At 39.8% G+C, this 27,730-nt stretch overlaps 1 protein-coding gene across 1 annotated transcript in view; it reads right to left on the reverse strand.

Moving 5' to 3' along the window:
* The window catches only part of HECW1 (HECT, C2 and WW domain containing E3 ubiquitin protein ligase 1), a 261,686-nt gene that overhangs the window by 82,381 nt on the left and 151,575 nt on the right, over positions 1–27,730 (reverse strand). The window contains 2 exon segments of the mRNA XM_054057319.1: positions 4,659–4,828; positions 11,943–12,018. Of these exon segments, the coding sequence (XP_053913294.1) occupies positions 4,659–4,828; positions 11,943–12,018 (246 nt within the window).

Below are 27,730 nucleotides of genomic sequence, written 5' to 3' on the forward strand. Positions count from 1 at the left end.
AATTTTGTTCAAGAAAAATTTACCTTTGATAAAGTAGCCTCTGCTTGCATCACTCTGCGTTTGTGCTACATCAGGTAGTATACATCATATCAACCACAAAAGCCTCAAAAGAAGCAGAGACCTAGCACAAATCCTATATTGCATGATCTTGCTACTTTTGACAAAGTGTCTTTCAGTCCCAGTACTGCTGGGTAGTTCATGATACAGCAGTACAGCATTCATGATCACAGAATCAGTGCCCAAGTTTTAACGCTGCATTGTAAGAAAACCAGTTACAAACTCAAGACAGTGACTTGCATTCAATTTATCTTGGCATTCTTGCAGGCAGCATCCAAATCCAGCATTTCTGTCATTGATGATGGCCCGTGCTACAGAAACCCTCTCTCCCCAAACCACCTCCCTAGGGCGTTTGAGATCCTGACTGTTTCCTTCTTCTGATTTTGTGTTGGCAATCTGAAGAGACAGGTTAGATGAGAATTTATTCAAGTGCAGTATTTTTGAAAGGTTGTGGGTTACCTTAGGTGCAGAGAGTACAAGTAACACATGTGAAAATCCTGTAATTCTGTTTATCAGACCTGACAAGTTACCTACTATTTGTTAAGTGCTCTTGCAACAGAGTACTGAACACCTCTGCTTAAACACATCAATTAATGCACCAGTGAAATGCAGCTATCTTCAGAGTGATAAATCAGCCACCACAACACTATTTTGTGCAGCAGTTATAATTTAACAATATTTGTAAAGGCTGAGGCAAAGAAACAAGCATCAAAGCTGTGAGGAGTTGAGATCATTTTTATCCTAATATTGGGCTCCCACTTTATGGCAATCTATTCTTCCTGAGTTAGAATTATCAGAGTTGAAATTCAATGCATCATTTAACAGAGGACACTTCCTACTACTTTAAATATGCTGGATGGTTGCAACAGCCAATTTTTATAGTCAACACACTGCTGTTCCTCGAGGCTCTCTCTCCACTTGCTAGTAATTGAACAAAACCTGAAGATTCAGTTAGCTTAAACTGCCACAGTTAAGAAATAAATACCATAAATATGTCTAAGGGAAAGTCCAGAGGCCTGAAGTAGTTTATCTGCAAAACCATCGAGAGAACTTGCTAACCAGCTGCAGGTATGTGAACTACTACTTAAACCACTTTGCTTTGTTGCTTATGATCCCAAATGATCTCCATTGCTTGTCTGAGCTGTCTATCACTTTATTGCTTGCTGATAAATATTCTTAAAGAAGCTTCTTCCAAAGAATGGGGCAGAAGATACATTGGCTCAATCTGAAATAATATAGGAATAATGTCACTAATTTTTTAACAAGCAATATTAGAAGAGACACAATCAACATACATTCTTTTCAATTCTACTACATGTAGAGTAGATTTGGGAAGTGGGCAGTTCTGAGATTTCCTTTGCATTTTACCCTCAAACCAGAGATAGGACAACTCACCCACCATGCTCCTGCAACTGTGTGGACTGCCAGCACAATTTCTTCTTACCTTAGGGGTTTAGACTCAAATGTCCAGTGGCATCTGTTTCCCAGGAACTAACCTATTTCATTTAACAGTACAGAAGTTGCTGAAGAATGCACCAGTTTGAAAACAGACCCAGGAGGAAGAAAACAAGCAAGACCATTAATCCTGATGCAGCAGCAAGTTCCCAGTCTGAAGACAATTGCTATTTTATTTTTTGCAGCTGCCCACTTCTCCTTACCGACCCTGCAGAGGCCCAGGCACCATCAGTAGCTAGTCTGGATGTCCCTCAAAGTACTTTTTACTTGGCATTATTACATCAGGCAATATTCAGCAATTTGGCTTAGCAGAATCTGATTTCACGCTTCTGTGAGGATGTGAAAACATATAGAAACAACACAAAATGACCGCTTTCTACTAGCAGAAGCTGCAACCTGGGCTTTAACCTGTCTCAGTGAACAATTATCAGTGTGAAGGTTCTTTCACCTCATGCAGAGCCCTGCTGAAAGTGTCAAAATGTCACACACTACTCTTTGTCTTTTTAAGGAATTCCTATTTCTTTATGTTGTCTTGTACCAATTACTGCAAAACAAAGCAATGGCAGAATAGCTCTACGTCAGGATAACTCATGCTGAACAGTATTTGCACGGCCTGTGAAATGAAACTGGTCATCAATATTACATGACACTGATGAGAAATTGCTTGAGGTATCATGGTGCTCCCAGAATGTTCTTATAATACAAGTAGTTCCTACACAAGTAGAACAACCCTCTTAAGTTCATGAGGGGGAATATCAGAATGAATTAATATAAGTAAATGAATCATCTCTCAGTCTGTAGGACTTTACTTTGGTTTCGGTACTACAAAACTAAGTCAACTCTTTCACTTCTGAATTTGCTCAAGGGCAATCAAGAGCACGTAAAAAAGTCCCAGTCTGCAGCTACTTCTATAGCTTTATTTCCCTATTCCAGATTTTTTCAAGCTTAGCAGCCAGAACAAATTGGGTATGTCATTCAACTGGGAAGAAAAACCCCCAACATCAACATCTGGCTTCTATTTACACGTAGAGACAGAGAATCTTAGAAAAGAACCACCATTCTGAAATAATATACTGCCTAAAATATTTGTTTGGGAAAACAACTAGTGATCGATCCATTTAATGGAATGGCTATCATTCGTCAATGTTTTTCACCTCGTATATTCACATCCATCAGTGAAACAAGTGAAAAGAAGAATGGCTACCACCACAATTCAGCAACACTTTGCAGTCATCCTTCTCCCATAAAGGCACAAAGTTGAACAAAATCTGGCCAACGTCCATCTGTGCAACAGAAGCCAGAGTGTTTTTCTGGTACTGAAACAGACTTCAGACTAGCTGATGTGCATAGACTGCAACACAAATGCATGCAGTCAAACATCTCAACACCAGCTGAAGAGAATGAAGAAGGAGAACGTGTCAAACGACAGCTCAGCTCCTTCAGACTCCTTAGCCAACAACAGAAAGGCAGAAGCAGTGCGCTTGCACAAACCCAGGAAAACCAGACGGCTGAACAAAGAAGCTGCAAGCCAGCTGTGCTCTTTTGCTTTCTGATACCCATAATTAGGCCATTTCATTGTTTCTCCATTTTTGTGCTACCAAACTCCACTGGAAAAGAAATGTCAAGCCCACAAACTCGGCAATTCCACGTGGCCTGAAGAGAAGACACCCTTGACATTTTATCAGGGCCACATTCTTACTCTTTGGTTATTTTATCCTCCAGCAGTGCAGAAGTACTTTAAAGAGAGAACAAATTATATTGGCAGAGGGCTGCCTTTGTCAAGAGAAGACTTCTGACCAGTACTGAGTGCTTCTAAAAAGCCTGTTTTCAGCATCTATCAGCCCAGCTTTTGCATCTATTTTCGAATACGGACAACCTGCACACCACCTCAGCAATTAACTCTGGCTGATACAGAGCAGTGAGACCACAGACACACCTTGGGTCTTCCTTTGAGTGCCAACTCCTGGCATTCACATTTGCTGCCAGCTCCCACAATCACTCATACTGAGAGTGACATACATGCAGCAGTTTCCCCTCTGTGCCTGCCTGCCTCTAGGCCTGTGTCTTACGCACTTTAATGAAAGATCTCTGCCAACTCCCACATCCTCCATGTTAGTTCCAGCTCCTCAGATTGACCTGGGACCCCTCAACCAGATGCATCTCATGCCTCAGGACAGGGCCTTCCACTTAATTAAGTCCTGTTAGAAGACGTTTTTCTCAGACTAGTTTCAAGGTCATGCCCCTGCCATGTAACCTCCCCCACACAGGCTTACCTATCACATAATCTGACGTGGTACCTCATTTCTTGACCATCCTCCGCCAGGTAGAAATATTCAGTGGCATTTCTGCTCTTTTCCCACCCCCACCCCTCACACTTTCATGTCCGTACAATTTGACCTAATTATCCCTAAACTACTTTACAATTTGCATTTTAATTTGAATAGATCTATTTAGTCTATTTATTTACTTTTACTCTTTGCTGCAGTGGAGATATTTCTCTGACAGAGAACACCAGTAAATCGCACCCGTTATGCTGGGCTCCTTTAATTTGAAAGAGATTCCTTATTCTTTGCTGTCTGTTTCCATTTCGCGTGTAATTTAAAAACAGCAGGCAGCAATTGAACTCTCAGATCTCATTAATACCTTCTAAGCCCTTCCAACAAGAAGCAGCAGTCTGGAGAGTATTTCTTCAAGGTGATGGGCAAATGTGCCAAAGCTGCCTTTAATTTACATTACCATTGACACCTTTCAATCATATAGATTCTTTTTATTTGCATACAATGCCTGTTCTGCTTTATGTAATGTCTCCTCTCTGTGTAAGAATACTATGCCAATCTAGCAGCAGTCTTTCACACTCCCTAAGTTTATTTTTCAGTTCTGGGTTATGCCTGCCTTCAGTAATTAACAACTTCATAAATCACATCCACAAAATACAATCTATAATGCAAGTTTGAATGTATCATTCATCTTTGTAGCTAACTATGCCTTTTGCATTAAGGCAAGAAGTCATGAAATATATCAAGCACAGCTAGGTCAATGACTTTTTATCCAGGAAAGGAATTAAAAAAAGAAAAAAAAAGAAGGCTACCGCTAGAGTCATTTCCACATTTTAAGAAAAGTCTCAGCTCACCACTCAGACTGCTTACCTCTCCTTGCCAGATTGGGTTAACAGTATTACACATGATCTTAGATCTCTTCTCCTGTCCATGGTGAGGAAGCGCTGGGAAGATGCTATGTTTTCCTGGTTGGATGGAAATCTTCAGATAAGGATCTGGATTGAAGAACATTCCTTTCTTCAGACCGAAAGCCTGGAAATCTGAAAGAAGGTAAATAATCTTATTATTTTTCCAGGTACCTCTCTGCGACGTTAGAAGAAGCATAAGGGAAACCGGTAAGGAATCCAAATAATATGACAGGAATATGAAAAAATTCAGTATGTTTCTTGTGATGTAATATAAAGCCAAACCACAAAGATCTTGTGATTTAGAATTTAGAAATGATTATATAACAAAACTGTAGATTTTACAATCTGATTGTGCGAAGTGATCTGGCCTCTAAATCAATATTTATTCAACTTAATTTAAGTGATCTGCTGATTTTTCTAAGGAGCTAAGTACTTGCGGACCTTGAATGCAGTGGCATGACTACTTTGAAAAAGAGATCAATTAATTCAATCACACAGGCACGGCATTTGGTACCCAACGTCACTACTCCTGGGTAATAATTTTATCTTTCTGTGAATCTTAGCTTTTAGACCATCTTACATTTTTGCCACTTTAAAACATCTCCATCCTGAGTGGGTAACTTCACCTGTAGTAATTTATAAAACTCTTGTACATAATGTCCGGTTTTTAAGTATGGCTTTCTAGCTGCAGAATTCCCAGGGAATTCCTGGGGAGTGCAATATGAGTTGTGCAGACAAAAAAGTCCCCAAACACTTATTTCAAAATTTACTTGAAATGTTCTAAAGAAAGACATAAGGCCCATTAGGGTTTGTCCCTGTGAAACCAATGAAATGCAACCAATCTAGAGGTATATCATTACTTCTGGTTCAAGAATACAAACTAAAAGCCTCTGACCTTCACTTCTATCCAAATGCATTTCTAAGCTTTCTTTGGAAAATACAAGCACTTATTCATATGAGCGAGTCCAGTAGCTAATATTTTTTACCACCCTTTGGATGGTGATTCTCCTTCTCTGTTTTAGGCTTTATATGCACAGAACTCTATTCTGGCTACTTTCTCTTGCTATATTGAAACTGTACAAAGTATTAGTCAAGATAATTTCCAAAACTGCTTAGAGGTATACCTAAACATTCAATTTAAACACATATTTTTTTCTTTTAGGCAGGTTTTGAAAATATTAATTTTCACAGTCTTTTCATTCTCTTCTGATTAAAAATTCAATTATTCTGGAAGGTTGCGGGACATCATTTAAAACCTTCCAGCAGATATCCTGGAGGAATTAAAACATTATACACCTCCCACACCAACATCATCCTTTTCTCCAGAAAACAGCTATATCAAGAACAGGGATAAGATTCACCCAGTTGTATTCTGTTTCCTTAACCTATAGTAATAGCCAACACCATAAAACATGCAACTTAAAAATAACCATTTATTTGTTCTGGTTGGTCTTAATCATCTATCCCAGCACACAATTAATGTTGCAGATATCCCAAAGCTGTTGGACAGATGGTACTGAAACAGACTGCATTTTAAGAATCTCATTCTTGTGACATTCTCTAACAATTAACCAAAAAAATAGAGCATATTGCTAACAGCCTATTTGAAAGTACTTCGCTGACAGTATGTACTGCCTTGGTCCTAGGAACAGGGCTGCACAAAGAAAACTATCTAGTTTGAACTGATAACATTGATTTTTTTTTTTATTTTATTTTCTGAGTATACAATCTCTGTAACCAGCACGTATCTCGCCTATCAGCCCTGCTGAAATCCTATATGGCAAACTCTTTTGCTTTGGAAGTTGTACTGTTAGAAATACATTCCAGAAATAGAAATGAAGATTGCAAAAGCACTATGAATGACAAGGCATAGCAGTGTAATAGTGTCAGGCTGCTAACATATGAGAAGAGAGAACGACCTCTGGGATCTTATTTTCTTTCTCTCTGATGTTTCCTCAAAAGATTCTGAAGCTGAAATATTTATTGCTGTACATGTTTCTGATTTTTTTTTCCTTCAAAGTGAGACCATGCTATCTATGGGTACCGCTGCGCAAAGAAATAGTCTGGTGATAGACAGAAAAGAGAGTAACTAGCACTCAATTATATATACTTATATATTATGTATCATAAAGAACATACATATTATGATGACCTACCAGCTACTTTCCATTTATGGGAATTAAACACAGACATGAAAGTGAAGGTACTTCTAAACTTACTTAGTAGTCTAATTTTTGCATGTGGAGAAGAAAAAACTATTTACCTAAGCACACAACAGGAAATCTTGTTTGTGTCATCTTCTTGCTTAATTTGCATAATACAATAAATTTTGTAAAAATGTCAGTTAGAAAACTTCAATTTTTAATGTCCAAAGCTGCATAGGGATAGCAGAAATAGCTTTCTCAAGGACAGATGCCCCAGTTATACTAGCATATCTCACCACAAACTCCCAGCACCATGAAAAACTTAGCATCAAAAATACAAAGGCTCTGAATAAAACTACATGGGCATCTGCAGATATCCAGAACAAGTCCATTTAATTTGAAGTGGGACCTATGGTTGCTGTAACTGCTTGTAACCAAAGGCTCGGGAACTCTCTTACTACTTCTGTGTAACAGCTCAATGGTATTCTGCTTCCCCAAATGAAAATATTGCTCTCTTACCTGTATTGTTTTCAGAAGAAAAGGTTCTGAAGATATTAAATACTTACATGATGGTTTAAGGTTAACTGAATCTAAATCTTTGACAAAACCAATGAATTCTAGAAGGCTTGATTGTGTTTTTCTGTACACTGCAGTTTTACAGTGTGTTTTGTGGAGGCATACAAGAAAATGCTACCAAGATAACTCATCTATGCTTTGCAAAGGTATATTTTCATCCAGTCTCCTAAAATAAGTTATTAATACACCATATGTCGGTTCCCATTTACTCACAAATCACACTTTAGCGTCAAAGAGGTTATACACATCTATCAGTTTAATAATGTCAGGCTGTCTCTCATGAAGATGACAAGAGGAAGGAATCAGAGCAACCACAGACTGTTTCACTGCTGAAGACTTCAAATAATTGTAAGTACATGCATTCTAATCCAGCTAGGCTCACTTAGTTTCAGAAAAATGGTTTACACTAACTGCTGCCTGCTCCCGTCCCCAAGAGAACTATAAATTTGTTTCAAATTCAGGGTTCCCCTTCCATAAAGGCTGATGTCTGGCTGGTGTAGATGCACAAGAAGATGTTTAAAGATCTGAGATCTAGAAAAAAGATTATGTGGAGCAGATAAGCCAAAACATTTCTGTCACAAGAGGCTCCCAGGCAAGTATTAAAGACAGTGGAAAAAAAAGATAAAGGAATTTTTTGAGCTGGAAATGCTACAAGGGAAAATGAAAGAGATTCTCATTTGTGCAAGTAAAGGGCAGTGGCAGAGGTATCGGGAAGAAAACAGGTCCTTTAATAAATGAAACGGAGTAGAGAAATTAATTATTAAAAAATGGCTGAAATGGTTACTTTTTAAATTGTCTTCATCAAGAAGGAAAACACAGAAGAAGCCTGAACAGCTACTGTGAACAGCTTAACACAGTGAGAGGGAGTTTTTTTCACTGCAAGCTATCAACCACTGGAGCAAAGTACCATCTATTGCTATCCTGTAAGATATGCCTGAGCAAAAATCACACAAAGCTCCACACCATGGAGCAAGGCAGCCTGTGTTATATAGGATAACGGAGTAGTGGATCCAAAGCCTTTTGAGGCCTTTAAATCTGTTATTCTAGAGCACTGCAGTACTTTGGAGGCACAAGTGTTCTGAAGGGAGTAGAAAGTCACCTCACTTCCACACAAGCTCTGACAAGTAAGAAAAAGTTCAGTGATTAGTATCTGAGGTTTATAAAGAATATAAGTATGATAATTTGCTAGAGCTGGGGAGGGCACAAGAAGAGGCAAGTTTATAGCAATATTCGACAAACAAAATCTAGTGGCTAGAACTCGTGTGAAAGTCAGTCACGAGGATTTAAAAAAAAACAGTTGGGAGATAAAGCATGCTACATATCTGCATTCTGATCAAGCATTTCACGGTAACAACTATTGCCAAAATGACCCTTAGCAGTCCTCATACTATTTTAAGTTGTGATTTATACTCTGACTTCCATAAACTGTCAACTGATGTTACCTGTCTGGTCTGAAAGCCACACAAAAATAACATTTCCCTGAGGAGTAAAATAAGGATAAGTGCCTGAAAGTTGGTGAAATATTCAGATCTTCTGGTCATTTGTTCCATAAGAACACTTATAAATACAGAGCAGGCGAACACATAGGATATGTGAAATACTAAAGCTTGAAAAAAGTTACTTGATCCAACATATAGCTAGGAGGCATACCACGCAACCCTCGTAACACTTTCTAAATATACCAGCCAACAGGATGGCTTCAAGGGCTCTCAGCGAATGTGTTATACCACTGCTAAAACCTGAACCTTCAGTGAAATGACTGGTACATCTCGGGAAGCTTAGCACATTTCTTCTTTCTGTACTTCATGCAAGAGAGCTCTGACACTTTCAGCCACCTCATCAGAAGTGTGACATTCACTGGTAACAGCAGAAAAGTCACGTCAGAAAGTAAATACAAAGTGACTGCACAGCTTTCCTTCAAGACTCTATTTAATCTAGCTAAATTAGGCTTACAATATTTCTCTTGGTATTTTAAATAATGGAAGCTATAATAATTAAGTCACATAAATGTTTAAGAAACGTAACCATAGGAAATTATCTTCATTGAGATCAGTGTTGCTAATGAACCTATTAATCTGAATTAATGTTTCACAGGACTAACTTTCAGTTTCCAAAGAAGCAAATATGAAGCAAACAAAATTACTGATGTCGACTTTCAGCTATTTCTGTTCCCAAGAAGCTAGCAATTTTCTTTTACTCTGAAGCATCAGTATCAGTTCGTACTTTTCTCTTTGTTTGATATTTTTATTCAATCCAGAAATATTTTCTCAGGCAAAGCTTCCAGTGAAAACAGTTGGATTTTGTCCAAGCAAATACTCAATTAAACTACAGAATGAATAAAGCACTTTGTCACCAACTTTTAGAAAGAAACTGTTTCTGCACAGTTCATAGGGTCTCACTGGAGTGTCTAGGCAGCAGAGCAAGCAATACAAGTCAGCTGAAATGGACTGATGTTGTTCAGCATTTCTTGGGATTCGTCCTACTTTGAGATTTTTCCTCTCCAATTCCAATTTTTTTTTCTTTTTAAAAATTCATATGGCAGAAAGCATAGCTCTTCTCACATTCTTTAGATTACAAACTGCTTAGGGCACAAGGCTCTCTGTTGGTGCAGGGCCTAACATAAGGGTACCCAGTCAGACTAATGTCTTACACTGACGACTAAATCAATCATAATTTGGAAACCTAACTGTCACTAAAGGTGACCAGGAGCACTTCAGTATACTGTCACTGAAGGTGACTATACCAAAACATATATATGTATTGGAAAGCAGAAGGTTGTATGAGCTGAAAGAACTTGTAACAATAGAGAGGTTAAAACTGTGATAGCAGCGCAAATGGAAAAGAATCTCAGTTCCTTCTGATGCCTCTGGAAGGCCTGATTTGATTTGCATTTTATTATCTAGCGTAATAGATACAGGAACAGCAATAATTTTATTTTGAGAGACATAACAGCATCTTTTTGTTGTTGTTGACTAAGTAAGAAGGTAATAAATAAATCCCTGTGATGTGTTAATCTGTACATTTCAGAAAGACTGAAATTGAGCTATTTTGATAACATATTTTTGATAAAATAATTGTGAGCTCAAAGCCTTTCAAATACCTGGCTGTAATGATGCTGTTAATAGGGATGTGATATAAATGTAAATGAATTGCTTATGAACCACTAGAATAAGATATCCCAAATGTATTACCATGGCATGGTCTTCATATACTTTGAATCAAGCTGTAAATTAGATAGTTTAGTTTATGAAAGGGCCCGCTGAGACAACATTTTTTAGCAGTCTCACAAATTATTATTCTTGACATCTCTTGGTCTACTAGGCCAAAGAATTTGAGAGAATGAAGAATGGTACTAATTCTAGGCATCATTTTCAGTGTAAGGTTATTTAAGAACACTAAAGTACATTAGCTAGACTTCTTCATTTCTGTTAAGCCATACCCATGGTTTTATCAAATTAATGTGACTGGGTGGGTGCCCAGTGTCCAACCCAGCAAAAATAAGTGATGCATTAAAAGAGCTCCATCTGCGGTCTGCCTGACCTGCCGCACAGCATATACAACCTCTCAAGAACCACACTATATTTGGAAAAGCACTGACTTGCATGCTCGCTTTTAGAGAAATGTAGAAGTCCTAGTTAATTTTAACACAATTTAGAGAGAAGCCTGAAATAAATCATATGGCCAAACCAATCATGGGATGCAATGCTGTCACATACAGAAAAGCCTATGCTTGTAAAAATGTTGAACTAGGGTAATTCTCTTTTCTTTGTGCTACTTCCTCAAAGAATTTCCAAGTTAAGTTCAGCATCTTTGTCTTGCAGGAGCTAAAAAGCACGGAAACCAAATAGCAAGCATGAAACTCCAAAATGAGAACTTTGCTTACCCTACCTTTTGGTAAACTGATTTTTCTACAGAATTGATTTACAGATTGTTCCCAAAGCCAGACCAAATGGTCCAAAACTGCTTCGTGGAACGATAAAAGCCTTTAAAACCTACAGTGACTTACCAAGTAATGAAGCTGAACATTCTTCAGAAAATTTAGAGGACTGAGAGCAGTCTTCTGGCTCAAGAAATCCGAGAGTCACTGCTGAGCAACACACACAAGCTTGTGTACCATGGCACATGGATCTGCCTCAGGTCCAGACCAAGACCATGGAACATGCTCTCCAACAAACAGAGGACTGCCACAAATCACATTTTGCTCCCTAAGCAAAGCTCATGCCTTTGATCTTGCTTTGCTTGACGTACATACATACTACCACATTTAATTGTAAACAGGAAAACCAACATGGCCCCAAAACTCTACTTGAATAAGACACTTTAGCATATAACTCCCTTTGAAGAAAGAAGTGTGTGGCAATAATCATAGATATTAATTCTCTGTCTCAGCACCACTTCTAGAACAAGGCAAAAAAACATGCACAAATATCTACATACATACATACACCCACATACACAAGAAAGATTTTAGTAACTTCAATTTCCCACTCTATGGGCTTAAAGCTTTCACATTAGTAGTAACTTACCTGACAATGAGAAACTTATCAATCTCCGACTTCCTTGTCCCTGGATGGAATCTTCATTGGTGATGCTTTTAAAAATCTGCTGGAAGAAAAATAACGGTGAGAGAGTGGAGTTTCCAGCAACTCTCAAACAGACAAATTGCTTAGTCTGTCTTTCCTGCAGATTCTTAGTTTTGCAACTGAGAATTAATTAGATGTCCATTAATCAAAATGCTTTTTGCCCAGGTAGTAATTTAATCAGCAGTGGCCTAATTCATCCCTTCCTTGAGACTTCTCCTTAGGAAAACAGAACGATACAAAAATATTACTGTATATTAGTATAGCAGTTCCTCACACAAAAATGAACCGCTGATTACGTAGAAGTTAAAAGTAGCACATACAGACAGGGATGTCTCTAAAAACAACTTTTGTCCTTACAGCACCTTATTACTAGTGTAGAAAAACTTGTTCCAGAAAGTTTACTGCATACATGTAAGAAAGACTTTCAAGAAGTTACTAATACCCTGTGCAAAACCAGCTGTGAATTGTGATAACAATAAGCATTGAGGGTAACCTGGAAAAATGTTTTTTTAAAAATCCGTAGCTGATCCTTGGTACTCTACATTTTAGGTTTTAATATCAGTCTGCAGTTAAGCAAGATTATTACTGGGCTGCTGCAGTGCAAATTAGGACCCAAACCACCAGTTCTGGCTGTGATTCTGGGAAGACAGAATGCCTTTGAGCCAGCCTTTGAACCCCCCATCAGCAGTTTTCACCGCTGTTTCCCTGAGTAGAGCAGAGGAGATGCTGCTAGGAGTTGGGCTCCAAGTGCAGTAGGGAGGTGGTGCTACTATCTCCCACTGTCTTTGGAGCCAAACTAAGTGCTACTCTGCTCCCAGGAAGCCACAGCTCCTCGCCACTCTTGCTGTTTGGCTTTCAGGCTACAGAGAAAGGAGCATTTATGCAGCGAATTTACAATTTGTGCCAGAAAGCAGTGACTGAAGCCTCACTCCACTGTGACTCACTTCTCAGTATATTAAATATTGTGCATTCAAGCTTAACTCAGTAAACAAGCTGCTCTTTGCCCTCAGAGAGTTCAAAACCTGGGCAAAGGGACACTGTAACCCAGCTAGCAGGGATTAAATATCACGCACAGTGGGTAGGTCAAGATACAGATGAGGCCTGGGTCATAAATACACAGGTTGAATCTAGACATCATTATAATAAAAACGGGCTCTGTTGGACCTGATTTTTTTATCATAATAATCACAATAATTATCTAATAATAATAAAATTTCTTACAGTCTATATAAATGGGGGAAAAGTGTGCTAAGTAAAATGGGACTACAAGGAAATTCCAGTAGAAATATCCCTGTTGGATCACAGCTAATTAGTTGCAATTGGCTTTTTGGCCTTCTCAGCTAAGCAGGTTTCAATATTTTTATTGAAGTCATCAGTGATTTCCGGATAGAAACACATTTAAATCAGAATATTATATGTGGCTATGAGAATTTCACAAGAACTCAGTAACCTTTACCAGACAAAAGTTGTGATTCCGTCAAGAAAGAAAAACATTTCCTTGTCAAAGTATATTTTTCATACTATGTCACAGCCTCACATTTATTAGACGTTATCTCTTAATGCTTATGACATATGGTCTTTTCGCGATTTAGCCCAGGATGGTTACTAGGCCAACTGACCCACATGTACATTTGCAAAACATGTGCTTCTTCCAGTCCTTAAACATTTCTCTGAGGTTTTCAGATCTGCCACAAAATCAGTATCAATAGTTTAACAGTCTATGCTTTGAAGAGACAGGTGGATCTGATGGGGCCCTGCAGATACTGGCCTGTCCACAACTTAAAAATATGTTGCTATTAAATGACCTTTTTGCGGTCATATCTACATCAGTGAAATTGTATTGGGGCAGTTATACTAGAGCATTGTTGCAAATCCTGATATAGGCAGAGCATGCCCAGTACAGATAAACCTGCACTGGCAAAGCTTGTATTATACAAAGAGAGTAATAATACACCCAGCCCCGTAAATGAAACAACGAAGAATACATTTATTTGCTCCTAAAGGATCCACCTGTTCTGTGAAGCAGGTGTGCTCCACACCATCCTGTCAAGGGCTCACCCCCTCAATTATGCGGCCTAAAAACCAGACCCACTACGTAAATTAATTATATAATCTGTAGTTTATCCCACTGTAACTCTCTGAGATGCAATGCTACATGAAAATGCTAGGAGTTTTGATAATGCCTACCACTTAACCTTAGTAATCTGAAACACACCACGACAATTCTCTGAAGCTTTTCAAATTTTCTGCTTGTCCGGGCAGCTGAGAAAGGGAACACAGAGCAGAAATGCTGAGGAAAGAAGCACTTTTCGTTTGCCTGAGACCTGCAATGCACAATTAAAGATTTCATACAACTGAGCCAAACACCTCCTGTAGAGCTCTACCACCCCAAACTCATGCTCTTTGTCTTCCAGTGGTTTGGTGGCACTGGTCTGTTGCTCTCCCTAGATATACACTGCACCTTCTCGCCCGTGACACAGGTCCTCAGGCACAGCATGGCATGTGTCAGAGGGAGCTCCAGCATGTCTATGTCCTCTCTCAAAGGAAGCAGTGCATGGCTGTAGCCAGGGAAGGGTATTAGGAAGGCTGGGAAAGTGATTTCATTTTAATATTGGCATTTCAAGGAGTCAGAAGGAATGGCAGGGGAGAAAGGGAAGCTACACTAGAAGCAGGGTGTGACTTAGCTCGCTGTGCTAAGCGAGCGGAGCATGCAAAGCTTCTCCCCTCCACGCTCTGACCAATCAAGGTCATTATGTTTGCCCTGTCATCCAGCTGAAGGGAAGTTTTTGAGACCAAACTGAACATCACAGGGACTTAAAAACAATGAGAAAAGTTTCCTGGCATTAAGTCTGATTTTCTGAAAAGAAAAAGGCTATTTGCTGCAGTTTGGATTCATTGTTTTCTAATGCAACACCAGATCGTCCCTAGTTGTGAGGACGAGGCTAAAAGCAGTGGTAGGGCAAGGCAAAAGAGAGTGCATGGTCACCAATGCTTGCCAGTCAGCGTTCCAACCGTGGTTCACAGCGTCTTGAGGCCTGGGATGGGGAAGTGCATGTGTCATACTCTTCCTGCTTGCCAACTATCACAAAAGAAATCAAGACTGATTTTGGTGGCTACAATATAATTACATTGGGAGTTCTGTCACTGTAAGTAAACTTTGAATTTAGTCGTCAGGAGGTATAAAAACCCTCTGTCACTGACACTTCAGACTTACTTAGTTGACAGAAGGACAACATTCATTCCGTCACTTGACATCCTATGGACTTGAAGTCGTTCTTATGACAAGGAACAAATGTCATTTTCTCTCAATAACTTTGGTGTTCTTTTATGCCCATGAAGTAAGAGCTCAGTCTGAATTAGTTTAATATCTTTAGTTTCTAATGTCATGTTTGCACATTGTGCAGCCCAGCCTAATTACTTTGTAAGTCCTGCTGATGCGGAAAAGCATGAATATGCTTTTATTACACACTTCTGTCGTATCTAGACATGAAGAGATGGGACATGAGCTGCAAATTCAAGCCTAGCTGAATCTCTCAGAAAACCAAAGGCTTCCTGAGCCAGATTCAAAGCTCCTTTTGCTTTCCTTGCTTGTAATCAGAGCCAGTTAATGTCGCTGATGGATGTGCATGCAGTCAAGCAGTTAGAGCGTTATTGGCGCTTCCTTTAAAATAGCCTTCAGTAAACACACGTGATGTAAAATCTTCCAGTCTGCTACAGTTTCCCAATCTCTGAAGCATGGCAAAAGACAATCTCCACAGCCCGTGATGGCTATTTGCGAAACGTGGGGAGGTACCTGAGGCCAGATCTAAGCCTCCTGGGACTTGCTGTGCTCAGGAAAAGGTTCATGTTTGGTAGTACTTTTTATTTTTTGAGTAGAGAAAAAAAAGAAGATGAAGACGACTGAAAGCTAAAAATAATAGTCTCGTCCTAGTATCACTTTTCCTTGTGAGTAGTTCCTGCAAATGCTGGAGGGAAGTTACATGACCCTGAATGAGAAAGCATGCAGGCTTTGCTAGCAAATGGAGCCCTTGAGACTCCCTCCCTCTTTAGCCACTGTATGTGTTATGAAAAAAAAATAATCTCAAGAAATCCCAGAGTTCTACACTCCATCACCTCTTGCTCAGGCAAAATTCAAAGTGCATCACTAAAAAATTGGCCTAAGCACAAACTAAGAAACAGAGATTCTCACACCTAATTAAAAGTATCCCTTAAAATACTTTACCCTTCACCAGTCTACCTATACGGAAAAGTAACAAGGAGGACAGTCTTGCTTCTGAAAGTAAAGTGGCCTAGAGGGCACAAACAACTCAGGTACCCCTATTCAGCCTCCCTGTACTTCCAGGTTATGGTGAAGCAAATACTTTTGGACATATGCATAGCACGAATGCAGGTCTGGAAGAAGTTGTAACCATGATTGCCTAGTGATGCACTAGAAAATCTGCTTTTAGGCACCACAGTGATCAGTAATAGTGGACCATGCTGGTAAAGCATGCTTTGCATCACTAAGTCACTTGTAGCACATTTGTATAATATGTTGTGCAGCCCAATTAATTATTTTAAAAGTCCTGCTGGTAGGAAACAGGATTAATATGATTTTATTACATGCTTCTATCACAGCTAGACATGCCCAGCCAACAGAAAGAAGCACATACTCCTTTTCCCACACACAGCATAGATGAACACTATTATGCCTCAGACTTATCATCCTGTAACACACTTTCCTCTGCAGAAGGGCATTTTTCACCCCTGTGGCCACACAGAGATTGAAAGCTAAGCAAATTTCCTAAATAGAAGAACATCTGGTTTAAGAAACCTCCCTCTTCACTGACATCCAAAGCACTTCTTTAGCAGTAGTTTCTGTAGCAAAAATGTAACATTTAATGATCATAACTGATACAAATTATTTGGAAAGGCCAGTATTTCTTACATTTAAAATAGAGGAAAAAAACAGTGACATTAGAAACATCGCTGCTCTAGCTGCTGTTCACTTTTTACATAGTGAACATTGCAGACATGACCTAATACTCATCCAATCACGTTGCAATTTTAAAAGGTGTTAATTAAAACCTAAAATATTTTACACTGATAGCACAGATAGTAACCACAGTGAAAATTAATGTAGATTAAACAGTCAGCTTCTATAGATTAGCACAGCTCTACCCTGGACCATACTATATTCACAACAGCTCCTCTTAAAAAAAATCAGATCTAAGAACTTATCAAAGCATGCTTCCAAGCAGTATGAAACCTCTGTGGGAGATGGAAGTCTACAATGAAAGAAAACTAGAAACTACAAAAGTAAAGCAGGAAAATATTTTCTGTTCGTATACTCCAGCTCTGAGGATGAAAAGCAGTAGACAAGAGTATTGCAAAAAGGGAAGGCAGTAACCTGTGCTTGATTCAAATCACATGTGAAAAATAGCATCAAATTCAGCCTCAAGTTGAGCACCATCAAACAGAAAAAATATTTCTAGATGATGTGTCAGAGCTAAAGACATGGTGTTGTAGAGCTAGGGAAAAGACAAGCTGTTCAGTAACTGCTGCACTACTTGCATGCTTCCTTAGAGCTCCAGTTCTCTGATTTCTGCTTTTCAAGGGACCTAAACTTGCCCATAGATTTAAAGCAATATAAGTAAGGTTAATCGCCTGAATCCACCAGTTACGAGCAAAAGAAGCAGCTGATGTTTTCGTCTCTGTCCCTTCTGTATGCACCCCTCACAGTTCATCTGAGATGTAAGACAGGTTCAAAGCTGCCCAGCCCAATGCAGCTTTGTGGATGCCAGCGCAATCAGCTTCAAGCTACTGTTTTAGCAGACTTGTATATACATGGCACAGCTGTCAAGAATAGTTCCTAAAAAAATTACTCTTCCCTAACCTGGTTCTGTTGGCTTAACATCAGAACAACTCTCCAAGTGACAAATGGCTTTCACTCTCCACAGCTCAGCAGTGAAGGGTCTTTTCACAATAAAAGAATATAAGGCATCATGCTAAGTTCGTGCTTCATATTGTGTCATCTTCTGCAGAGAGGGAATAGCCCTCAGTGGATGTGCAAATGGGTGAATACTGCCTTTCCCTCCCAGTGCTGATTTTAAAAAGAAATAGGTTTTGGGAAAAAAAATCACCAAATAAACACAGACTGAGTTAAGTGCTTCCTTTTTCCTTATCACTTGACTTCTTCCACATCTTGGGAACATAGGGTGCAAGGGGACATAAGGGGCAAATTGTGAAATGAGCTGAGATTTGAGCTCCATGATTGTCACTGACAGAATTATGGCTATAATCCCAGGCACCACTTTGAAAATCTAGCCCTAATTAGTGTCAGGGCTTCAGCTACAACCCTCACTCTGTTAACAGAATTATCCAGCTCTTGAATGCAATATATTCCACTTATCCTGTTAGCTAGTTAAGCCACTGTGCTGGCACCATAGGATTTTTCTATCAGATGCTTCCCAACAGCAGCCAGTTTCTCTGGCAGCAGAGCCCAACTCCCTGCTGAGCTTTATGCAGCTGGCTACACTCCTGAAGGACTGTGGCCACACACATGCAGAATATTTCCCATATATCCTGGTCAGTGCCATTCTAGTCTTGTAATACACCTCCTTCTCAATGCCATTCTCTAATTAGGGGAGAATTTGCCTTTTGCAGGCATATGGCAATTGCCCTCTGTCTGCAGAGAGCTCCTCTTGGCTCATCTTGCAGCAGTGTTTATTGCTTACATCATTTATTCCTAGGAGACAAAACTTTTTCATTCCAAAACCTTCTCTCCTAGAAACCCTTAAAAAAGGGAGCAGAATAAATATTTTTTATCCCACTGAAAATGTTACAAATTCTTTCAGCAGATTCTAGATAACAAACCCTGGAAGACAAACTAAATTACCAAAAAACCCTGCTGCTTAGCTTCATAAGTAAGTCTAGAAGGCAACTATCGACAGGCTTATGACAAGAGGACATTCAATGACAGCATGTACGAAGTGCATGAGGTCTTCATGTTGGCCTGAAGATATTTCCTATTCCCCAACCTACCCTATGTGGGCAGAATACTGTTTCAGCTTGACAAGCAGCTAGAACAAGGATGTTAAGAGCAACCATTTTCAATTAAAACAAAATTGAGGATTGAGGCAACAAATCAGTATCTCCAACAGAGTCTGGTATCTTTTTCTTCCAAAATTTTATTAGATTCAGCTTTTTCATTGTTTCAACAGTTCTGCCTAATAGACTTCAGCAATGCTTTGGCAGCAGAGGAAAAGCTTTGATTAGAGATTCTGATCTTCCTTCACTCTTTGAAGCTTTATTTTAATAAATTCTTAGATTTTCAGATACTTAAACACAGTCATACATGAATGTGGATGTGCTTTCTGGGTCGATGGCTGGACTACATCTAAGCAGCAGCCATTTTTTCTTCCTATGTAGTAACCTTCTGGGAAGACTGCTTTTTGCGGCGTCTCTCACTAAGTGCTCACACATTGGCTGTGACACTACGTGGTATTTGATGTCAGTGAGCCTTTGAGTGCTAACAAGTCTCTCAGCAAGTTTAAAGTGGTCCAAAGGATGACAGCAGTTTACAACCCCAACGTGCAAAAAGACCTCTGGTCGAGTTAGCAGGGAGGAAGTCTCCTTGCAGTTGCTAAACACCTTTGTGCTTTCCAGAGCTACCATCATCCAGAAAAAAAGCCTCTAATAAAAAGCTGGGTTTCTGATCAGATTTACAGCAGGCAGCTGCCTACTGGAGGACAGCATCAGCCCTGTAAGCCTAACAGGTCTGTACACAGCGTATTAATGTGCTTTAGCACTCTGACAGCAACAACTGCATGAATATATTATCCTCTTCAAAAAAGCTAAGCAAGACCCTGTAATCCACTGAAATAACTAGGTGGTTCATAAGTGAGATAGGCCCACTGGGCACTGTTTGAATCCCATAATTCTGTATAGATTTTTGTCCCTGTAGACTCCAAATTCAAACTTTCCAATAAAATGTTTTGTTTGTAAGGAGAACTAAAAAATTCCTGCTAACACCTTTTCTCTTTGCACTAAGAAATGACTAGAGTGATCAAAAATGTAGGGCATACATAGTGGAAAAACTCTAAATTCTGACATATCCATGATGTCCTTGAAGGCAGGAAATTGCATTAGGCAGTCTTCCTAGAGCCTCAGAAACACCTCACTCTTCTAACATAGTTTGGTTGGTACAACTACGTGGATAAGTAATGCTCACGTGTGAGAGAGAACCATATCCCTGAGCTAAGCTGTATTTGAAGCACAGCTCAATGTATTAGTCTTGCTGTCAAAGTGTCTGGACAAATGAATCAAGCCAATGACCCTTTACACCAATAAAGAAGCAGCAAGGCAGCGAACAATGCCCATTCTTCCAAATATCAATCCACTATGAATACCATTATTTCCAGAAGTGAGTTACAGATTTTTTACTTTCAACCTATTTTAAGAAGAAAGGAGTCAACTGGAGAGATTTATAGCCTGATTTAAGAAGTAGAGAAATGCCTTCCTATGTTGTGGGAATACTGATTGTAACTGCCATAGAATAACCAACAATGGGAGAGATCTCCTGAAGTCATCTGACCTTCAATCAAAGCAGGACCAGCTTAGAGAATGCTACTCAGGGCCATGTCCAGACGAGTTTTGAGAATCTCCAAGGATGGAGATCTGACAAGCTCTCTAGGCAACTTAACATTTGACTACTCCATTGAGAAAGAAATAAATATTCCTGAGTTCTAATCAGAACTTCTCTTGTTGCAACTTGTGTCTTATGCTCTGCTGTCACATCACCACGCACTGTGAGAAAAGTCTGCCTCCTTCTTCCTTACAACCTTCCATTAGGTAAAGGCAACATCCTGCCTAAGACTTCTCTTAAGAACAAACAAATTCAGCTCTCTCTCTGCTCCTCCTCATATGTAATGTGACCAGTCTGAAGAAAATAGGGGCCAGACTCAACCTGAAAATGACTGAAGTGAGGTGTATGCAAAGCTGAAGTATGGCAAAGAATGCTGGGGGGAAACAGCATTTACAAAAGCCGGTCTCCAATGTTATCTGAATTCACTATAGCAATTTGGGCATCACAGAAAGCCTCGTGAAGGATTTGGCCTGCTGCTTATTGGATGCAAACGACTTCTGAACCTAAGCTCATCCAATATGACAGGACGGGAAAAGTATGTCAACAAAATGTGTGAGTGTTGTCACTGCAAAGAAATCATTAGCTACAGTGTGTATAATAATATAATTATTGTAGATCTTAATAAATAAATCATATCCTATTAGCAACAGAGGTGTTTTCTGTTGGATGTGTCACTTTTGATGTATATCAGTGCAGAACTCTCAAACACTTCAGTCAACCCTGGGAAACTGTTCTGTGGAACAGAGCAAGGCAATGCAGAAGTTCATAACCCACAATACACACACAACCCATGTGGTTCTCATTCAGCAGCCAAAGGGAAGAGAAGTTGGCTTCCACCCCCGCATAAACTCCATGTCCTCTGCTCCACAGATCCCTCCCCTTGCCAAACACATTTGCATGAAAGCAGGTGTCTTCCACGCAAAACACCTCCCCCTCATTCCCACCAGGAACATTTCTGGCCTCTGCCAGACAAAGAGCTCCTCCCTTTCCTTCTTTCTGTGCACAAGCAGCCCCCATGCTCGTTTGTCTGCAGCTGTATGAGTGCTGATGAGCAAGGAGATGAAAGCAGAGCTGGGCTGTTGCTGCTGCCATTGCTGGAGCTGGAAGCCATGCTGAGAAAAGGCTTTGCCACAAGGCTGCCTTCCAGCAGCAGCTCTCACTGTGCTCTTGTCCCCTTTCCTGGAGCAGCTGGAACAAAACTTTCTTGGGCCATGGTCACTCAACCAGTTAGAAAGAGGAAAACAAGACATAACTTTTCCCTTCTTCTTTTGGGGCAGGCTGTGCTGCCAGTCTACAGCAAGACACAGAGAATGACTGCTAAATCTGGAAGTTAATTTTGCCCTCTGAAAGGGGTATGAATTTGGCCACTGTCTTCATGGCATTAATATTTTATGCTCTTCTGCTGCAGCAGCTTGATACATCCCAGAACTGTATGATGCTGAAGCAGTTTGTGCTGACCCGCCGTCAATGACGCATCACTGACAGCAGAAAGGGAGGACAACATAAGACAAACTTGGCAACTTCCCTCTCCATTTGTCACTCACAAAGGCACAACTGAAAAGTAAACATATGAACTCCGAGCATCCTCTCAGTGGCAGCAGTTCCAGAAAGCATGAAGATTCACAGGGTCCTATTACACAGTGTAGGAAGGCAGCTGCAAAACTGCCTGCAAGCTGAGACTCGGTCGTAGCCATAGCTCACCCTCACAGCAAAGCAGGAGATCCCACATTCCTGTGTGTGTCTGGCAGCTTTGATCACCCCACTTTGAGACTCACACAGTGACTTCTATTGGGCAGCTGTCTGAGAGGCACCCAAGTGGTCCTGAAGGCTGGTTGCAGCCAGAGCCCAGCATGCTTCTCAGGTATCCTGGATGTCCCTATCAAGAAGCTCTTCAAAACTGTGAAATGAACCAACCAAAAAAAATGTGAAGGAAATTTATTAGAAAAGGGAAGAAAAAGTGGAAAAAGAAAAGGGTAAAAGAGTAAAGGCAAGCCTCTGCGTAAGAAGAGTGGAAAACAAATAAAAGAGTAGTGGAGGATGCTATAAGGAAAGCAAGCAATTAATTTCTGAAATTTCCACATCTTCCACATCCTAAAAGATTCCCTTCCTCCCTTGCAGATACATCTGAAAAAAACCCCAACCAAACTCCAAAATAAAAACCACAACCCTCAATAATGACCAGTACAGCTTTGTTAGATCTCACACCTGATGGCAGCAGCTTTCAAACATGTGCAGTGGCAAAGATAAGTTAGATCCTTTGGGGAAAAATGAGAGAAATAAATAGGCTGCTATTGAAACCAAGGTTTCCTGACAACTAGTGGCATCTTCCGACTTTTCCAGTATTAGGCTCAACTATTCCTATATAACTGAATCAGCTCTAGGGTAACAGATATTGGTTGCCCTCTAATACTTCAGCTCCGAAATCACAGTCCTAGTACAGTCCTAGTCCGCTAGACAGAAGATTATAAATGCGTTGGTACCTGAAATATAGTTTATTATACACTTTATGAACTAAACTAACAATTGTTCAGTGTTAGTTAGGTAGTCTGAGCGGTGCTGGTGGTCCTTTTCTATCTTAACATATGGCCTAATGTGGTTTATACTTACATCCACCATTAAGTCCTACCACATTGTTGTAAGGGCAAGAAAGGCCTCAGTGTAAATAAAAGTCAGACCCGCTGAGTTAAAAAGGGATCTCTGTAAGAACAATTTAGCTGCTTTCCATCAGACTTTACAGATGTAAGAATTTAAGCCTGCTTTTAAACTGGAGATATTAAGTAGGGAGGGGCTGCAAGCTTTCAGTGTGGATGGCAAAGTACTTGTCTGATAACTCAGCAAGCTGGAGAAAAAAAACCCCAGATATTTAATGGAAGTGGAAAATGTTTCTCAAGAGATTCAAGGATTAAAAACAAACAAAGGGTTCAAAATTCTATCAAAAAATATTCTTACGCACGTCTGCTGATATATAACATACTGACCTACATCAGTTTCCCCACTTGAACCTCCTCTATGCTTAATCTTTCATAGAAGTAATATTTGTAGCAAAAATGATTTAGTAAAGCATGCAATATTATAACTGTATTCCATCAGCAAAACTACGTTAAGGGAACATGATTATCCTGGCGAGCTCTTAGAAAACAGGAAATGTAAACCTAAAAGATAAATGTGAAGCATTAAGTCAGCCTCTTGATGAATATAAATTGTAAGGCTTCTTTCTTTTTTTATCCATCTCTCTTCATAACTGTTTCCCAATATAACATTATAGAGATATTTTTGGATCACCTGGGTTTTGTGAGAAGTAGAGGCAATTGAAGATATACTTGAGATTGAGATAAAACATAAATATAAAAGCTGAATCATCAGCAGAAAAAAATGGAAAATAAACAACTGAAAAGTAAAAGTAGAAAACATGAGTAGCAAAAAAAGCAGCCAGGTGGAAAGGATGGCTTGGTCATGATCGGGATCGCAGGCATAAGCAAATGGGTATACACAGACAAGGACATTTGGGCACACTGCACTCAAAGGGCAGATCTCTGCAGGAACTGATGCCTGCTGGGCTGCTGAAAAACTTCAACATTCAGTCACGACCTACTCTTCTCTTTACCTACTTAGGGTATTTCCACTGAAATAAGCTGTTATGCCACAAACTTTCAAAATAACCTACAAATCCACAAGTTATAAGTATGTGCAAGTTCACCTCAGAATCATCTCTGCAGTTACGTTTGCTGGTTTGATATAGGTTATCCGAGGGTATAGGCGAGTTTGGGACAGATTTAAGTACTGGTTACTTCTAGAAAGGGTCGTGCATTGTGAAATAACAGTAATGTTCTCTCCTCAGATCTCCATCCCATCCCCTGCTCTTCTTCCCAGGACTAAGGAAAGGTAGACAAGGAAAAACAAAAGGAAGATACTTCAAGCAAAATAACCTATTTTTCTCCTTTACACTGGCTGCTGGAAAATCCTTGGTTACCGAAATTCCAATCAGGCCTAAAGTCCATGGCATCTATTATCTCCAGCAGAGATGAAACTGCATTGCAGGATTGCGCACAGAGAGGTTCACTGCAGGGTTCAGATCTGGCTTTGGCAACTTCTACAACCTCTTTCTTTCTCTCTGCATGTCCGGCCGTTTGTATGTCTGCTGCTCTGAGGTAAGGAAGTCCTCCCACTGCTTGAATAGAGCCATATTAGGGAATGCTAGCTCTCAAAGTTGCTGAGATAGAGACTGGGCGCAGCTAACCACTTCAGCTTAAGTTTGTATTTTGGCCTGTATTCAGATACAAGCAATATGGACATGCAGACATGAGAAGAGGACTTGTGTCCACTTGCCTGCCTTCCTTCCACTGTGCCAACTTTCCAGCTCACCGCAAGGAACGAAGCAGCCCTTAGCTTTGGAATATGTGAGTCCAATAAAACTTCTGTTTAATTAGTGGCTGTTTAAAGACTTTATAATCAGTGTATCCGCCCAAGACCTTTTTAGTGTTCTCAACTATGCATCAAAGCTTTGTAATGTCATACTTTGCTTTTCCACAGCCAACACCACTGAAAAACTCGGTTTGTTTCTCATCTATGTGTCCTAAACATTTCCCTCACATCTGTAAACCGGCATGCTACAGCTCTGATTGCAACACAGAGCACAGGGCAGCTCGGTCAGTGCATCAAGAGTCCCCAGAGAACCCAGATAAATCTCTGCGCTCTTTTCCAAAAAAATTCCCAAATCTTACTCAACTCTTATAAATTAATTGCATTACACTCCAAAGCAACTGTCCAAAGCATCATGCCTTTTAGCAAAATAAGTAATTCAAAATGACCAAGCAAAGAAACACAATGTAAATGACAAGTAAATAGTATCTAGCCTGTATTTGTGTATTTATCACCTAGGCTTTCTGGGAGACTCACTGAATTAGCAGGAAGATCTCTATTATTTCAGTGGATCTGGTTTTCAGAATACCATGATCTACACCAATAAGCTTAAAAGGCATAAAAGGCATAGCCACATCTTTTTAAGCATCCCTCCCTGCAGACTAAGCTCCCTCTTCCTTTTTCACTTGGCAGTGTGTTTGAGACCCAGCAGCAGATACAGTGTTATACAAATCACCATTATCAAGAAATAAGATGAGCCTATGACATCTTAATGGTGTTTTAGAAATCACTAATCTCTTAGCAATATCACAGATATTCTAAAAAATAAACCCATGAAGTGGTAATTCTGCTGTATTTACCAAGTTTTCCTGATGTCCTATTTTTATGTCATCACAGAGTTTTACAAAACAAGTTCCTTCACTGCCCCAGCCCCATATGCTTATTTTGCCTTGTTCGTTGTAAGCTCTTTAAAAGTCATTTGGGATCTTATTCATAGCTTTGAATAAGCAGTGAGTTCATGTTATTCCCTGTGCACCTTTTAAAATTTATTCAACTTCTTTCGAAGGCTTATCCACACAAACACTTGTCTCTCAGCTAATATTTGCGTTCCTTCCTCAACATGAGTAATTACTTCTTTATTTTGATCTAATGGCCGTGGCTCACTATGCTAATTTTCCTGGATGGATGTGTTAGTCAGAAACCTGGCCACTGTGCTCTTCAGCATGGCTAACACTTGCTCATAAGTCTCATCAGTTAATAGTAATTAATAGCAGATTAAAGACTATGACAACAACTTCAATTTGACAATTTCTAAGCCTTTCAGAAAACATTTATTCTTAGCATATACCTGAGAGGTAACATGTTGCAACCTCCATCAAAGATGAAACATGAAGATGCCCAACAGCAGCGCTATGTAGCAAAGCCAGACAAGAAAAGAAGAAAAGACTAAACTAATTTAAAATTGCAGGTACTAAAGATGGATCATCATCATCCAAAATAGAATCATAAAGTCATAGAATAGTTTGGGTTGGAAGAGACCTTAAAGATCATCTAGTTCCAAGCCCCCTGCCATGGGCAGGGACACCTCTGACTAGATCAGGGTGCCCAAGGCCCCATCCAACCTGGTCTTGAACACCTCCAGAGATAGGGCATCCACAACTTCCCTGGGCAACCTGTTCCAGTGCCTCACCACTCTCATAGTGAAGAAATTCTTCCTTATGTGTAGTCTAAATCTGCCCCTCTCCAGTTTATACCCATTCTCCCTCATCCTATCACTCCAAGACTTTGCAAACAGTCCCTCTCAGCTTTCTTGTAGCCCCCTTCAGGTACTGGAAGGTTGCTAAAAGGTCTCCCCAGAGCCTTCTCTTCTCCAGGCTATTTGGAACAATTAGAATTCATGCATTAACTCAGTTATTTTTGAAAACACATCAGTATGATCTTAGCAACCACCAGAACAGGCTTCTTATCTTGATGAAAATGCAATGACCCCTCAGGAACACTGGACTGGAACTCACTTCATGGGTTATGGAGTCTAATACATTTAGCAATTGGTACATCCCACCCCAACTGATTCAGATTTCTTAGCTAATTAAAAACATTCCTCCTTCAAAAGTCATCTTCCTTAGTTGCAATTCTACACAAAACCATGTGATTTTCATCCACACTTTGAGTTTTCTCTCTTCCTATATTGTTATATAAACACACAAAGAACTTCCTCAACTCATGAGTAGTAGAGGATATCAGAAGTCCTGAAATTGTTTGCTTAAGCTTTCAAGAAGAATCTCATTACCTGTTAAAAATTGTTAAAGAGAAGATGCAGATTAGAATCATGCATCACCTGATATACAGGCTTTTAAAGCACCTTAGAAGAACTTGAGTAAAAGGAAACATGACAAATCTTTGAGAAACACTAACTGGTACACAGATGGGAGATCAAGAACTTCTTATCTCTACCTTCACTAATCCTAGAATGTGGGAGAAGACAACAAAATTGAACAATTGTAAATTCTATACTGAGGAAAGCAAGGCTATTATTTTTTCTCACAAGGCCTAATTAAAGGTAAAGATTTGTTAATGTGTGGGCACACAAAGCGTACAATCGATAACCCTGAAATTATTTCCCTGCTGCAATGACTTGCAGTCATTAAGCAACTGGCATGCAACATGGACACAAGTCTTTCTCACAGTTAGCCCCCTACGCCTATTCAGAGCACGCTGGGAAAGGGTAACTTACAAACATGTTATG

The sequence above is a fragment of the Cuculus canorus genome, chromosome 2, assembly GCF_017976375.1.
Source record: "Cuculus canorus isolate bCucCan1 chromosome 2, bCucCan1.pri, whole genome shotgun sequence".
NCBI classification, from domain to species: domain Eukaryota; kingdom Metazoa; phylum Chordata; class Aves; order Cuculiformes; family Cuculidae; genus Cuculus; species Cuculus canorus.